The sequence below is a fragment of the Chenopodium album genome, chromosome 2 (assembly GCF_948465745.1).
Source record: "Chenopodium album chromosome 2, dcCheAlbu1.1, whole genome shotgun sequence".
NCBI lineage: Eukaryota > Viridiplantae > Streptophyta > Magnoliopsida > Caryophyllales > Amaranthaceae > Chenopodium > Chenopodium album.
Window position 1 is genome coordinate 27287671 of NC_137835.1, and position 15640 is coordinate 27303310.

The window sequence follows — 15640 nt, forward strand, 5'->3', positions numbered from 1 at the left end:
GGTATATCCCCTGACCACATATATCCATAACTATCACACAGTGGCAGCTCTCAAGACCATATACCAACAGCCATGATTACAGAAATTACAGACAATCCAGCACTACAAAAGGAAAGGCTTAGTCCAACAATTTCTTTGATGGCAAGGAGATGATTTCCAACTTTTAATGACTTACTGCCTACCATTTGTTCATATAGATTCACAATTTATTCAACAACCAATAACTCATTCTCGCCTATTCAATTCTCCCTTCTCTTCTTTTCTATTGTGTCCCTCTGCTTATTCAATTTTCTATCCTTTCTTCTCATCTTCAGTCCAACTAGGTATGTCTAGGGACTAGGGTTAGCATTTGAAATACACTAACCCAACCAATAACTCATTCTCACCTATTCAATTCTCCCTTCTCTTCTTTTCTATTGTGTCCCTCTCCTTATTCAATTTTCTATCCTTTCTTCTCATCTTCAGTACAACTAGGTATGTCTAGGGACTAGGGTTAGCATTTGAAATACACTAACCCAGAAATTCGACACCAACAAGAAACAACATATAAATGTTAGAAATTTGAATTCTCGAATAGGCCAAAGGTCACAAAAGTTTCTATCCTCCCTCAAATTTTTTTTCGTTGTTAAAGCTTTTCTACTATTTGTTTTACAAGTGAAATTTATTCAAAAACTGATGGGATGACATAAATAACAGACAAAAAATGGGCAGCTACGCTCTACGAAGTGAAAATTCACATGCTGAATTGACGGTGTGACAAAATCAGTAACCTCAAACCATTATCAGTAAACTCTTCTAAAACTTTATTATTAACTCCATTGAATCTTTAGCACCAACTTCATTGCTGATCAAAATGAGTAACTCCATATCTATGCATGGCCAGTTGCCTCATTTAGTTATCAGCATCACATTTTATGCACAATCAATAACACCGTCAGTTTCAGTACCACCATATATGCATTGTCAGTAACTTCATTTAATCAGTCACAACATTAACAATGGAAGACTAGATTGTTGGGTGGGACCATCGACCACAAATTTTCATAAATGTATCACCAGACACCAACACCTAAATTTAACCTCATGCACAAACAACTAGAAACAAACTTCATAGTTTTGAGTTCTGACATTCCATACTATATCCATACTATATGAAAGCAAGATTGGATTTTTAAATATTAATCATCATTTCCTCCCGCAAATACCCCCCAATAACCCTGTATTTCGGTTCTTCTATACTTTCAACTCAAAATATGACCCTGTTAACCACAAGAATGGATACAAACACAGTAAACACAAGCAACAACACATGAAAGAATAAGCTCAAATTACTCTAAATGTGAGAAACGAATTCAATTATATTGATTGATTGATCTATAACAAGTTTTCGAACAAAAGAAACTAACAAATCAGCTTAAGTTATACTCCCCCAACTGGAAAACTATACAACAGAATTATCAACACTTCTATCTGAAACCCCTGATCCACAAACACTTCTACACTATAATTCCAATTCTAATACAATTACACTGGTAGGTTTTTCCATCATCAAAGACTATTGAATCTTCTTTCATTGCGCAATTTAACCCCAATTTATTTCATTGTCATATTCACAAAGAAGTTACTGCAATTTTACATAAGCTAATTGAAATTAGCAATGTTAAAAGATCATAATAGAACTTCATTAACCCTAAGCCAGTAGTACAACAAAAGTATATGATTCTACTTAGAAAGTAAATTTAAAATACAAAAAGTAGAGGAAACAAAATAAAAGGTACGCAGTAAATAATAAGAATTTGATAGCCATTATTACAATTCACCACACATTATCACAAACAAACTATAACAAAGTAAAAACACATTATCACAAACACACCAATATGGCCGAAAGTTTAACTCAATGCAACTGAAAACTTAAGAAGGTTGAGATTCCAACTAGTCCAGCTTGTAAATTTTATCATATCAGCATTTTATATATTTGGGATGTCTAAGTTAGGCATTTCATCAAACGCTAAGAGTGCAATAGATTAACACTTTGTTTGGATAGGAAGAAATGGAAGGAAAAGAAGAGAAGAGAAATGGAGGGGGACAAAATCTCTTGTTTGGGTAAAAGATTAGGGGAAGGAAGGGGAAGGAGAGGGAGGGATCCATTTTCCCTCTCTCTTTAATAACCATAATCTCTTCAAAATTGGAGAAATTTGGAGGGAAAATGGAGCTCACCTCCCCCTCCCTTTCTTTCCCCTTCCCTTCCTCCATTTTCCCTCCCCTTCTTTTCCTTCCTTCTTTGCTATCCAAACAAAGCGTAAAGCAAATAAGAATTTAATCAACCAGAGATACAATAATTCCAATCGAGTTCCTAGTTACTGAGATTTAACTCTATAATCCGAACAGTAATTCATGAAAAAACACAAGAAAAACTGCAAATAAATCCCAATAGAAAAAAAAATAAGCACATCGTGAAGTATTAAAATCAAAAATCGCAAAAACCGTAATTTTAAACCCAAATTTATCAATCAAAATTCAAAATCATAAACCCTAATTGAATTAAAATAACAAAGAAAAACAAATCAAACAACTTACTTGGTCTGACATAACTAACATCGAAGATTGAAAAACAAGGTTGCGAATTTGATATGAGAGCGAAGAACAAAGAAAAAATCATATTGCAGAGAGAATTTTTAGAAGAGAGAGAAAGTGTGTCGAGGAGTGAGAAAAAGAAAACGGGAAGATTTAGGGGTAGTCATTCAATGCGCCATATTCCTATTTTGCCCTTAATGAAGCAGGCAAGATTTCAGCCGTCAGATTTCAAGTGATCAACGGTCGTTCCTAGTTCCTATTATAGACCTAGACTTTCACATGATCTTGATTATATATATATATAGGGACAAATGAGAAGAATCTTAAAATGAAAAGGATTTTATGTGCATATATTTTGTACTGAATGTGCAAATTTTTTAAACTAAATGTGCAAATATTTTTTAACTCGAACTTTATATGAATTAATTTTGATTAAAAATGTGCATACTTTTACTTCTAAATATGCTTAATATTTACTCCATTACTTAGTTCATAAAGGACCTTACTTCTATCATTCTCTCATCCTCTACCTACATTAAGATACTACACGTGCGTGCAACCGAAAGAAACCTTCAGTTCATTGTGCATAATTTTTAAACTAATTATTCATAAATCTACTTCAAAATATGCATGATATTTCCTTCATCTAAGAGTCTCTTTAGCTGCAGGTGTTCATTATAATAAACCTCAAGTTATGCAAAGCCATGACAAATATAGTCCAAATTATGAGTGTAGTACGTGAAATCGATGACATTTTTGAAGAATATTAAGCAATTTGGAATTAAGCTAGCATCAATGGCGAATTTCTTCCTTCAAAAGATTCATTATTTTAAAGCTTTCAATGAATATTACCCAAAAAACCTTCTTATGTGCAGTAAATTGACTAATATCTACTACTAATTAGATATTAACGCTCATTCTCGTTAAAAATAAATAAATAAATAATAATAATATTAACGCTCACAAATTTTTTTTGTATTTGATTCATATATAAAAGATACGACAACTCGAATTTGATTACCCCAATGTCGTAAAGCTGTACGAACTGTTTACTCCCAAATAATAGAAAGGATGTGTAGGGAATATTTCAAGCATTACCCCAAACTTGAACCCACTGTGATCATACACTAAAGCATGATGTCGTCCAAAGGGAAGGAAGTTAAAGCAAAAGAGCCGCCAACAAGTTTTAGGAACTTGTAAACCGTTCACAGGGTGAAGGTTACACCCCTTAACGATCCATGAGATCGTTAACTCCAAAAGGTCCGGAACCAAGACTGGAAGCTCGGGGATGAAGGTACAAATCCAATCTAAAATAGAAAGAACCTGCCCTAATAATAGACCTCTCTACTTTATTCTTCTCGTATTCATGTGCGCTTTCTGACTAACATGCAATCATTAGGTTTACCCTAAACCTGTTTATCTATGTTGGTTGAATATTAATGCACAACAAAACTATTATTGGCAATCAATTTAATTATAATCAAATTAACCCTAAACAAGATTATTAATTATCTTATTAAGCATGGTTACAAGTACAAATTCCCTTTAAACATGCATAAAAGGTGTGATCAAGCAATAACAAATAATATAAATCAAGCAACATAATAATAAATCATAACAATCATCATAATAATAATAAAAATAATCACCATAATCATGTTAAAATAAAGCATAATAATAGCAAGATCTTAGGCAAGATATTAACAAGATTAATAACAAAACCCTAGCATGTCACTAAACATATAAAAATCAAAGCTTTAGCCCTAACATGATACTAACATGATATTAGGAAAGAAAGTAGGAAGCATCACAGAAATCATAATTGATATAAGCAAACCACCCTAAATATCATACTAGGGAAAACATCCTAACATGACACTAGGAAAAACATCCTAAACATAAAACTAGGAATCAAAATAACAATCTAAACATGATTTCTATATCAATATATCAATAAAACAATTAAAATACTCACTTGGATGCCTCATATCTCTTTCTAATAACAAAATACACACATTAGTAACTTCAAGGAAAATATAAAATTAAAGAATTAAATTAAATAATTGAAATAGAGATTTGGGACCAAACCCTCAGAAATTAAAACCTTTCACGTCTAGGGCGAAGGCAACTTCGAACTTGGCTAGGTGTGTCTAGATCTTGTGAATGCGGAATTTTGTTTGTGAAAAGCAGGTTTAGAAAGAGAGAGAGAGTATTAAGATTTTCTTGATGAGAGTTGGTGAGAATTGATAAGAATTGATGAGAAGAATTGATGATTCAAAACGGAGGTTTTAGGAGGCTATTTATAAAGAAAATCAGCCGGATATGATAAAAACGAATCAGAGTTTCGAAAAGAATAAAACACGACGCTGTCGCCAAAACACGCGTGTCGCCAGATGATGACAGGGCTGTCGCCAGACGCCAGTTGTGTTGTCAGACGCCAGACGTGTCGCCAAATGCCAGGCCTGTCGCCAGACGCTGCAATCAGTTTTTCCACGCGTTTTCTTATTTTGATAAAATTTAAGCGTGCGAGAGGGTAAAACTGTACTTTCCTTAAAAACACTTATTTTATTCTAAATAAAACTCTTAAAACTCATTTATCAATGCTAATCAAATAAGGATTCAAAAGAACCTTCTAGAAGATTTTAGAAGACTATAATCAATCCTAATCGCATTAGGAATGATAAATCATAATAGCCCCTCCCCTAGATCATTGGGCCGCATATAAAGATTAAACCGGGCCCAATTTAGTAATTTGGTCATTACTTCCTCATTATTCATCGGAATTGAGCTTATAATATATCGTTGGAAAGCTCTTTTTGAACCCAATCCAACTACACTATTATTGGACCCGTATCATGGATCAAACTAAACTAGATTGGTTATTTTCTTAAAATAGGTTTTCAAAAATAGAGAGAAAGAAAAGAATTAAAAACTAACTGCAACACTAGATTTTCCATACTTTCACTTCATTCGATTATGATTCGACGTGAAAGGTACTCATCACTGAGTTTGGTTTTGGGGAGACACAAATGGGTGTCTACAGGAGGAAAGAGTAGTAAAGAAAATTTCCTTTTTGAATCTCAAAACAATGGATACTTCCTTTGTAATCTTTAAAATAAAAGTTAGAACTTTAAATAAGCTTTAATGAAGGGAAGAGAGATCACACAGAGAGAGGTTGTTGCAGTTAAGAAGAAAAATGAAAGTAAAAATTGAATGTGCATAACTTTTGTATTAAATGTGCATATTTTTTGTGCTAAATGTGCATTTCGTGGAGGTGAAATGTGCATCTTTGAATTTATATGTACAACCAAGATTCCTTCTCATTATAAGATTTAGGGTGAGAAGTTCCTTAAAATAAGAAGAATGACAAGGATTTTTTGTGCATAATTTTTGTACTAAATGTGCATATTTTTTGAACTAAATGTGCAAAAAAAATTTGACTTACATTTGATGTGCATATTTTTTGAACAAATGTGCATAATTTTCGTTTTTCCAGAAAATTAAAAATTTTTATCAGTTTGAAACACAATTATGCACATTCAATATAAAAAAAAAAAAAAAACACATTTAATATAAAATATATGCAAATTTGTTCCTTCTCATCCTTCTTATTTTAAGGTCCTCATTATATTATATATATATAATATTTTAAGGTCCTCATTATATTATATATGGGGAAACTTTTTATTTACAGAGTGACACATGTCATAGAATAAATTTTTTATTTTCAGTTTAGTCAACCCATAGACAATCTACAAGTATTTACCAAATTCACTTGGAACTTGGACATGAGATAGAACGAATGCAGATACTATATAATATACATAGCTTACCCATAAGTGCAATTAAATCGAGATATACCTCTTATGTTGGTGAAGCTTGGTTGAGTTAGAACAATGTGGAGTTCCAGTTTGATTGGGCAATTCTACCATGATATAAAACAAATAAACAATAATTAAAACAAAAACCGAAAAAAAAAAATATATACAACTAGTTATTGTACATATATTTTGTAAACAGGCCAGCAAAGCGAAGAACATTGTTTCATTATACAGGTAATGATTTTTGTAACTACGTGTACACATTAAAAAAAAAAAAAAATTAAAAAAAAAAATTTTAAAAAAAAATAAAAAGAAGAAGAAGAAGATTAATTCTAACTTAAACATTGTACATCTTTAAGCATGATTTGAGTTCCTGATAGAGTTGTTGCTCTTAAGGAAATGACTACATTGTTCACAATTTATGGAAAACCCAAATTTTTGCTGATGATATAAAATTGGGTCAGGGATTATCTTCTCAGTAGGTTGTACGCAGGCAAATCTTTTACACTGCAGATATCTTCTAACTCAAGCTCCCGTTCTAATTGCGCTCTTGTTGATTTCAGAACATCCTGGAAAATAATCACAATGGACTTACATTAAACTCCCGTTCTATTACTAAAATGAATGTCCAGGCGATAGGATAGGGAAAGACAATGGACTTACATTAAACTCCATATATGATGCACGTTTTGCAAGCCATTGCGCATCCATCATTAAAAAGGCTATACAATACAGATTGTCAAATGCCATCTCATCCTGGGCAAGCAACTCTAGAAAATGTACCCCAGCTTTGGAAGTTGGCTTTCCTGCAAGAAATTTTCGATCCCACGGCTTATAATCCATTCCTTATAAAGCTTTAAAACAAGGAATCCTAATAATTCTAAGAAAATTATTCTACGAAAATTGTAACACAATTTTTTCACCACAAGCCTTGCTTCTTCAGTTGTTCCATATTAACTGGATATAAAGAATAGAGGGTAGACAAAAGTGCAAACATGTATCTTCAGGTAAAGAAAACATCAACCTTCCCCCTTCTTCCTGTTGTAGGGAATGCAGGCATTGCCCTGGCATAATTCATACTTTCACAAGACTAATAAAAGGTTGGTGACATGTAAATGAGACTTGCCAGATTGGAGATCCAGCATTTGTGCTAGCATGAACGAAATATTGATGCCAGCTACAGCAAAGGGATATTCCCACTCAGCCCGCTGTCCATCTTTCTTGTGCAACAAACACTGGAAAGACCCCTGGAAGAATGAGAAGGTTCATTAATAAATGTAAGTTTCCCCCTCCAATCTAATCTGAAAACATTCCACATCAACAAAACAAAAGAATTTATACATCTAAAATAGAATATAAAATAATTCTCCTCGACAATATGTCTCACTTTTACAAAAGCAATGGTTAAAAGAAGACAGGGACAGACATGCCGAGAAAAATAAAAGTGTCCTATACAACATGATAAGTAATAGAGTTGAATCAATACCATTACAGGCAAAGAAAATCAAATGAGGTGCAGGTGAAACTATTATACTAGACATGATCAAGAAGGATCCAGATGGAAGCTTGAAAGAGTTGCAACAGTAAAAATACTATGGAGTATCTTTAACTTTAAACGCAGGGAATACGAATTACTAACAGGAGCTCGAAAAGTTTGATGGGATGGATCAGGATAGGCAGTGGACATGGAGCTGCTAGGATTACATAAGGAGATGCAAGACTACACAAATGGTATGTAGTGCAGATGGGAATAGCAAGTTCAACAGTAAGCATTACTGAAAAAAGGGTTTTTTGGTTATGACAATGGTTAGCCGATCTTGGATTATTACACATTACTCTCAGCTTTCAGCAGACTTACCCCCTGCACAGTTATACTCTAAAGATTGTACTCCTAGTGTCAACATCATGTGGATTTCATAACCAGGAAAATTTATTGGAACACTAATACAAGTACAAGAGATTGAGAACATTCAAAATTACGTTAAAATATGAATGCAAAAGTGGTAAACAATGAAAAAGATCTAAAGACTGAATAGTTGGATACATACCGGATATTTTTCGGCAAAATATATGAGATTCTCAAGTGATATGTATCCTCCACCCCTAGTATAAGAAGATAATGACATCTAAAATCAGATTCTGGTAAGTAGTAGGATGGCTTTTATTTGGAAGTCTAGCATCGAATAGTAAGCATACCTAAAATCTGTGGAGGGATCAGTGCCTTGCCAGCCCATTTCCTTCCAAAATTCTGATTTAAGAGGTGGGAGCTCTCTATTGGGAAAAGCCAACCTCCACAGCTGCTTAAGAGCATCCTGGAAGCAAAAAGTTGTTTTTGTTAATGTGATACTATCAAATATGCATCAACATACATTCAAGTTTTCTTTTTTGAAAATATAAATAAACAAATATGTAGAATAAAAATGCACAATGGAAATAAGATGGTCCATATTGACGGTCCATATTGACATTAGACAGGTAACAGTTATAAGTGAAAATGAAATGCTGGATTTTTGAGCTCCAAATCATGTCACGTAATGACATGCAAAGGATGTGATGAATTGGACAACGCATAGCGAGAATTAATAGTAGATTTTGATTTTTGGTAGTTGTCCTATCAGAACATTTATTGATTTCATTCGGTGTATAAAATCCGTGCCGATATACTTTAAATATGTTAAATTGCTTGCAAATTATGCAAATATCAGACAATTCAAGAGCAAGTATTAATCCATCCAAAAAGAAGCAAGCATTAACTATGTCAGAACAAAAAAAATCAAGAATTTATCTACAATAGACAATCAGGAATAGACATGACATAATACATGAATTTAGAAAGGATTAAAGAGGCCATTCAATGATCATTAGTAGCTTCAGATAGTTTCGGGGTGAGATGGAGGGATGTGTGCACAGAATTTAATAGCAAAGCATAGCTGACAAACATAATCAACAAGAAGGCAGCAAGACAATAAGCTGAACAGGTGAGCCGCATTAGAAACAAAAAATTGTTTGAGCAAATTTGATTCATTCAGTAACTAAAACTAGATAACACCTAATGTATAGCTTGTCAGAAACCTAATAATTTCATTTGGTTTATCCAAAGAGCTGCAAATAATATCTCACGTGTTATTCTCAATGTTTAAAGGAATAATCTGCCAAAAGAAACTTTACTGCATTGCTACTGCTGCTCAAGCAATTTACAAAAAACTGTCATGTTCCATTGTCCTTACGGTTAGTATACGTAAATAACAAGTATGATTATTAGATATATTTACTAAATAAGCCTACTTAATATAACAAATATCGTAACACATGCATTAAAAATATTCTAGAGTCCAAACAACCATGAAATGAAGATCAACCTGATGCTCTATTCGGCTTCCATCAAACGGAACTTTCAGCCTGCTTTGAAGGTGTCTGAGTCTTTCCTCCTACAATAGCAATATGACAGAGCATCAGTGCATCACTTTAGTAATTAATGCGTATTCAGAAATCTAAGCATATTACAGATAAAATAATATTTGAATATCTAACATTATGGTCCAAACAAACATAATGTTTACATATACTAGAACAAGAAAACATAGATAGCCAACTGAGGAAGAATAAAGCATCCTGATTCCTAACACTGACTATACCTGTAATGAAGTAAGAGCTGGTGCCAAGAAAGGTGTTTGCGATGAGAATGCAGGACCCACAAGACGTCCAAAAAGTGACCTTGAGCCAAGAACAATATTTGCTGGACAGAAATATCATGATTTAAAATATTAATTAGACATAGGAAAGGGATAATTATCACATGATAAAAATTGAATAACAGATCCTGCTTTCCTCAAGTTCCTATTGACACAATATTTAATACACTGTCAAGTATTTAATCAACCATTTTTTCAATTAAGGAATAATTACCACTTCTGAAACATAATAAAGAGTGTACATTATACCTAGATTATTTTCTTTCCATCATGCAGACAGACTAAATGCAAAGTTGAGAACAACTGTACCTCCCAGAATTCTCACTATTCACAAACCTTGCCAAAGGCAGATAAGTATCTCTAGTATCATAATTAAGGTAAAATAAAAGCGTCAGGCCACGAATTTTATAGAATAAGACAAAAAAAAAATACAGTAGTACGCAACAGAAGAGACTATCCAAGAAATAAATCAGTCGCAGGGAAGAGTGATATCAAGGCCAACATCCATTTCTCACTTAAAACTTCCTTTCAGACTTGTAAATGAACTGTAGAAAGAAGAGACTCGATCAAGGTGAAAGGATTGGTCATGAAAACATAAATACAAAAATTGAGGGATCAAACAAAATTGATAATGAATCAAGCCAGCCGACAGGCTGTTAGAGCCACAGATGGAAGCTACCATGTCTATGAAGACTAAAAACCATCTTTTCTTGGAGAGTGCTATTCAAAATTATCATGCCTAGATTGTCTATGAAGATGTCATGAATTTTAACAGGCTTAGTAATACCAGACCAACACTGCCTTAAGTAGAAAATAAATTTATGAGAATATCAACCTTCAAACCAAGGAAGATTGCAAAAAGCAGAAAGTGGTATTTCTTTCACTGAAAGGTCCCTTGCACATTGACACTTAAGTATAGAGCTAGTTTCCAGGCAGGCAATGCACAATAACAGCTAAGATGCAACGAGGATTTTTAAGTGTTTATGATGACCCTAAAAAGACTAAATACTATATTAAGTCACCAGTGTTGAGGTAAAATTCCCACGTTTTGACAATAAGCTACTGTGAATCATCTGTTTATTTTAGCTTAATAGTGCAAAACAAAATTACCTGAACAAAACAATGTTGTCAGTAAAAAAACATAAAAAAAAATTGGCAGGATTAGGCCAAAAAAAAAATTTAATCAAAAAAATTAAATCCTGGCCTACACACCATATTCCTAGGGTGAATGGCATAATCCTCAGCTAAACAAGAAGATATATATTACACATGATCTAGCACAGCTGAGTCTTAGGCTCTGTTATGTTCAACTTAGTTGCTTGTTTCATGTAGGTTCAAGAGTTCATTAAAGTTTGAAAATGTTCATTTCACTATTACAACATGTTTCAATAATTTCACATAAGTTCAATCAAATTAAGACAAATTCAAATAGTTTAAACTTTAAAGTCAATTGAATGGAACACATCCATAGTAAATATTGAGCCTGATATGATATGGCATATATATAAACTATGAACTACCCAATGCTAAATGCAATTTTATTGAGCTTGCCTAACCGAGCAATTTTTTTTTTTTTTTTTTTTGACAAGAACCAAGCACATCTTACATTCTACAAAGTTCACCACCTTTATATTTAGCACTTCAGAGTACATTGTTTACTGCGCTGTTGGTACTAAAGCCTTGTTAAAGCTTTTGAAAATTACTCCCCCCCAAAAAAAATCATAAAATAAATAAAATATTGAATAAGTAATTAAAAATCGTTTGGAAATACCTAAGACAGTACATCCAGGAGAGTTTTATGGGTAACCCAAACCAGATGATTGTATAGTTTGGTTTACTAGATATAAGTAACTTGGGGTAGAATTTATCTTTTTTATTTGATTGTTTCAGTTTCGGACCTAGTAAGCATAGATATTATTTCTTACATTTTTACTTTTTCCTTCACTTAAAAATTCTTTTCAGCCTACATTCCACTTTCCTACACATTTCAAGAAGAGTTTTGGCTAGACACATTCCACTTTCCTACACATTTCAAGAAGAATCTCATTGGGTAGCTAAGTGTTGAACATAAAGGTTCTAGTCTGTATTCCATCCAGGATTCTATCAGTGATCAATGTAGGATTAAAGCTCAATCTACTCAATAAGTATATACTCATCTACGATCATTTATCCATATAGCATACATATTCAAGGTACGAAATGTAGATTATCAAGCTTCTCAGTTCTCCGTTCTCACCATTCTCAATCCCCGAAAAAGAAATTTCTTGGGCTACCTCCTACATAGCGCCGGCTTTTTTCTGCATATCAGATTCTAACTACTAACATGTGATTAAAACTACCTAAGGCATATTCCACAATCGGTTCTAACTCATCACTACATATGATTAAAATCGCAATAGGCAGATTCCACAATCAGTTCAATGCAGTAACAAAATAAAAAGTACTCCATACTATTTAACACAAACTAATAAATTCAATTCAAGTTCCTAATACTAAACAGTTTAATGAGTTCCACATATAGTACCTAGCCACTGAGCCCACTGCGCGAGCAGCTGAGAAAATATAAAAGACCAATGGAGATTGACCTTCCTCCCTGGATCATCCAAAAGCTCATCCAAAGAATATTGCTGAAATTAACAGAAAATTACACAATCATCATTCACAAACACTGAAACAATCCTACAAAGGCGATACGAATGACATTATACAAGTAAAATCAATTCACCTCACGATTTCTATCACCATACTCGCGATCATTCCCAAGCAATGGCTCAGCTAAACTGCCGGAATCCGACGAATCATAATGCTCACGTCTTCTCCCATCAACATCACCATGATGAAGCCTTCTCCTTAAAGTAGCCGAAGGTGACATCACCAATTCAGCTCCAAATTTCTCCTCTTACAATCAAATTCACCTAATTTGCGTCAATTTGAACATTATTTGGCAATAATTATAAAAAAAATGAATAATCAAAGACAGAAATTCTAAAACCCCATCATCAGAAAAAACATCAAATATAAATTTCAACAAGAAAAATTACCTCAAAAATACAAAAATACAAAAATCGCAACAAAAATTGAATTTTTGGAACAGTATCGTATACCTTTCTTGGCTTGATTTGCAGTTTTCTTTAAATAAGGGAAAAAATTGAAAATCTTAGGAAGCAAGCAAAGAAGTTGGGAGAGTGTGATTTAATTAATTATTAGGTCTTTGAAAAAATCAGAGGGTTTTGGAATTTGGGGATTCTTGAATTGCAATTGGGCAAATGACGTTATTGTTTAAATTGTTGAGTAATATTAAAATTGGAGTTTGACAATTGAAATTCTTGTCTTGATTAAAAATTAAATTGTTGAGTTTTGATTGCAAGTGTTGTTTCAGAGGAGAGTAGCTGACTGGTCTTTAAAAAAGAAGAAACATAAACAGAACGACTTGAGCAGTTGAGCAAGCAAGATACAAATGAGTTTTATACTTTTATGTAGTGATGTCAAATTTCAAACCGAAACCGTTTATCTGCCCGAAACCGACCGACCCAAATGAGAACCGAACCGATTAAAAACCGTTTTTTTTAAACCGAAAACCGACCCGAACCGTATTTTAGTAAACCCGAAACCGAATCGACCCGAATAATGTTAAATCGTATAAGAACCGAACCCGTTAACAAACCGTACCGAATATAAACCGAACTGAAAGAAAACCGAACCGAAAAAGAACCGAACCGTATCTAACCCGAAACCGGTTCCAACCCGAAACCGTTTAAACTGGCAAAAAAATCGCTTACACCGAACCGTTAGCAAACTGCTACCCGTTTGCACCGAACCATTTAAAAACCGAACTGATTGTAAACCGAACTGGTTATAAACCGAACCGTTTACAAACTTTTTTATATAATGAAATGGATTTTTTTTTTTTTTTTTTTGACGGGGATATAATTAAATGGATTAAATATTAGAAATCTTAGAATATTTTTTTTTAAATAGCAAGGCAAATCATTCATTAAGGTCTTAAGGATAATCAGTGTTCACAAACAAGAGCAAAACAAGCAGGCTCAGGCCCTGCCCCAAACTATTAGCAACACTATTGCCTCTAGTCATGTATACATTTGAGGTGATGAAACCAAATGAACAAAAAGCTTGTAATATTAAGTACCAAGGCTTGGTTGAAGGCGTAATAAATAAAATTAATTCACAGAGACTATTAAGCATATGATTACATTGATTCTGTGAGTAATAATGAAATAAAGATGGGAGTGTGCTAGTGACATGAATATACTATTAGGCTATGTTTTAATTAAGATTCAACTATAATTTAGTAAACTTGAAATGGAACCGATATGAATAACGTTAAAGTGGTTAAACAATCGAAGAACCGAACCAGTTATAAACTGAACCGAAAAAGAACCGAACCAGTTAAAAACTGAATCGAAAAAGAACCGAACTAGTTATAAACTGAACCAAAAAAAGAACCGAACTGTTTCTAACCCGAAACCGTTTCCAACCCGAAACTGTTTGAACCGGGATAAAAACCGTTTACACCGCACCGTTAACAAACCGCAACCCGTCTGCACCGAACCGTTTACTACCCGGACTGTTTACAACCCGAACCGAATTAAAACCGCTTAAGAATAAACCGAAATCGAATCGAAGCGATAACTATTTAAACCGAACCAAAACCGACCCGTGAGACAATTAAACCGATTCCAAACCGACCCGATTAAATACCGAACCGATTTCAAACCGAACCGAAACCGAACTGTCAAACCGTTTTGACAGTGCTACTTTTATGTGCGCTAGACGCTATAACGCTAGTATATGCTTGGACCAGCGGGTATGTGAAAGGTGTTCCGTGGAAAACCAAGTTTATATTTAATTTGTAGTAGGATGTCAATGGGGCGGGACGGATGTTGGTCTTCCCATTCCCATCCCCACCTGATATTTTCATCCTCATCCCTATCCCTATTCCCGCGGCTGGTCCAATATTCATCCTCATCCCTGCACCAGACAACTCCAAAACCATCCCCGCCCCACCTCCACTTGGATATCCATTCCCACCTAATCTCCACCAAAGATCCGCCTAATCCCCACCCACGATCCACCTGATCTCCGTCTCTAAAATACATAATCCTACATAATTAATACGGATTATAATAGAAATAAAACATTCTTAATATTACACACATTTTTGTTTATAATATAAGTGTCGTACAAATATTGTAATTAATATTATATTTCACGTAATTATTTTATAAAATAGTATAAAAATATGTAATTTTACTTTTAAAGATATATAGATGTGGGTATGAGGTGGGGATGATGCGGGTATGAAGTGGGGTATGGCGGGGCGGGGATGGGACGGGTACAACTTAAAATCCACCCCCACCCCATCACCCATTGCGGGTATGGTTTTTATCCCCATCCCCGCCCCACCACCAACCAAACCGAGACCCATCCCTGCCTCACTAGAGCGGGGATGGGGCAGATCTCCTACTTGACCCGCCCCACTGACATCCCTAGTTTATAACCATGGTCTATGATAAATATGGTCGGTTTATT

General features: G+C 34.0%; 1 protein-coding gene across 3 annotated transcripts; it reads right to left on the reverse strand.

Moving 5' to 3' along the window:
* Positions 1 to 6280: 6280 nt before the first annotated feature.
* LOC145584814 (uncharacterized) lies at positions 6281 to 13552 on the reverse strand. Of its 3 annotated transcripts, none has more exons than XM_081641620.1 (10): positions 13195 to 13552; positions 12816 to 12988; positions 12615 to 12717; positions 10034 to 10134; positions 9758 to 9826; positions 8595 to 8710; positions 8447 to 8501; positions 7525 to 7645; positions 7062 to 7204; positions 6281 to 6967 (listed from the first exon to the last, which is right to left on the reverse strand). In XM_081641620.1, the coding sequence occupies exons 2-10, from the start codon at positions 12960 to 12962 to the stop codon at positions 6866 to 6868; spliced, it is 957 nt and encodes a 318-aa protein (XP_081497746.1). In that variant the 5' UTR covers positions 12963 to 12988; positions 13195 to 13552; the 3' UTR covers positions 6281 to 6865. The 3 variants fall into 3 exon arrangements, with proteins under 3 accessions (XP_081497746.1, XP_081497739.1, XP_081497732.1); XM_081641613.1 differs by having other exon boundaries at positions 12816 to 13005; XM_081641606.1 differs by having other exon boundaries at positions 12816 to 13005; positions 13132 to 13552.
* Between the last annotated feature and the right edge of the window lie 2088 nt (positions 13553 to 15640).

Bases quoted from the DNA above. Each gene is read 5' to 3' on its own strand.
- LOC145584814 (XM_081641620.1), bottom strand. From the start codon at position 12,962: ATGTCACCTTCGGCTACTTTAAGGAGAAGGCTTCATCATGGTGATGTT. The intron at 9,827-10,033 runs GTATAGTCAGTG...TTGCTATTGTAG, and splicing joins CAGCTCTTACTTCATTACAG to GAGGAAAGACTCAGACACCT. The intron at 7,205-7,524 runs GCAAGTCTCATT...AATTTCTTGCAG, and splicing joins AATGCTGGATCTCCAATCTG to GAAAGCCAACTTCCAAAGCT.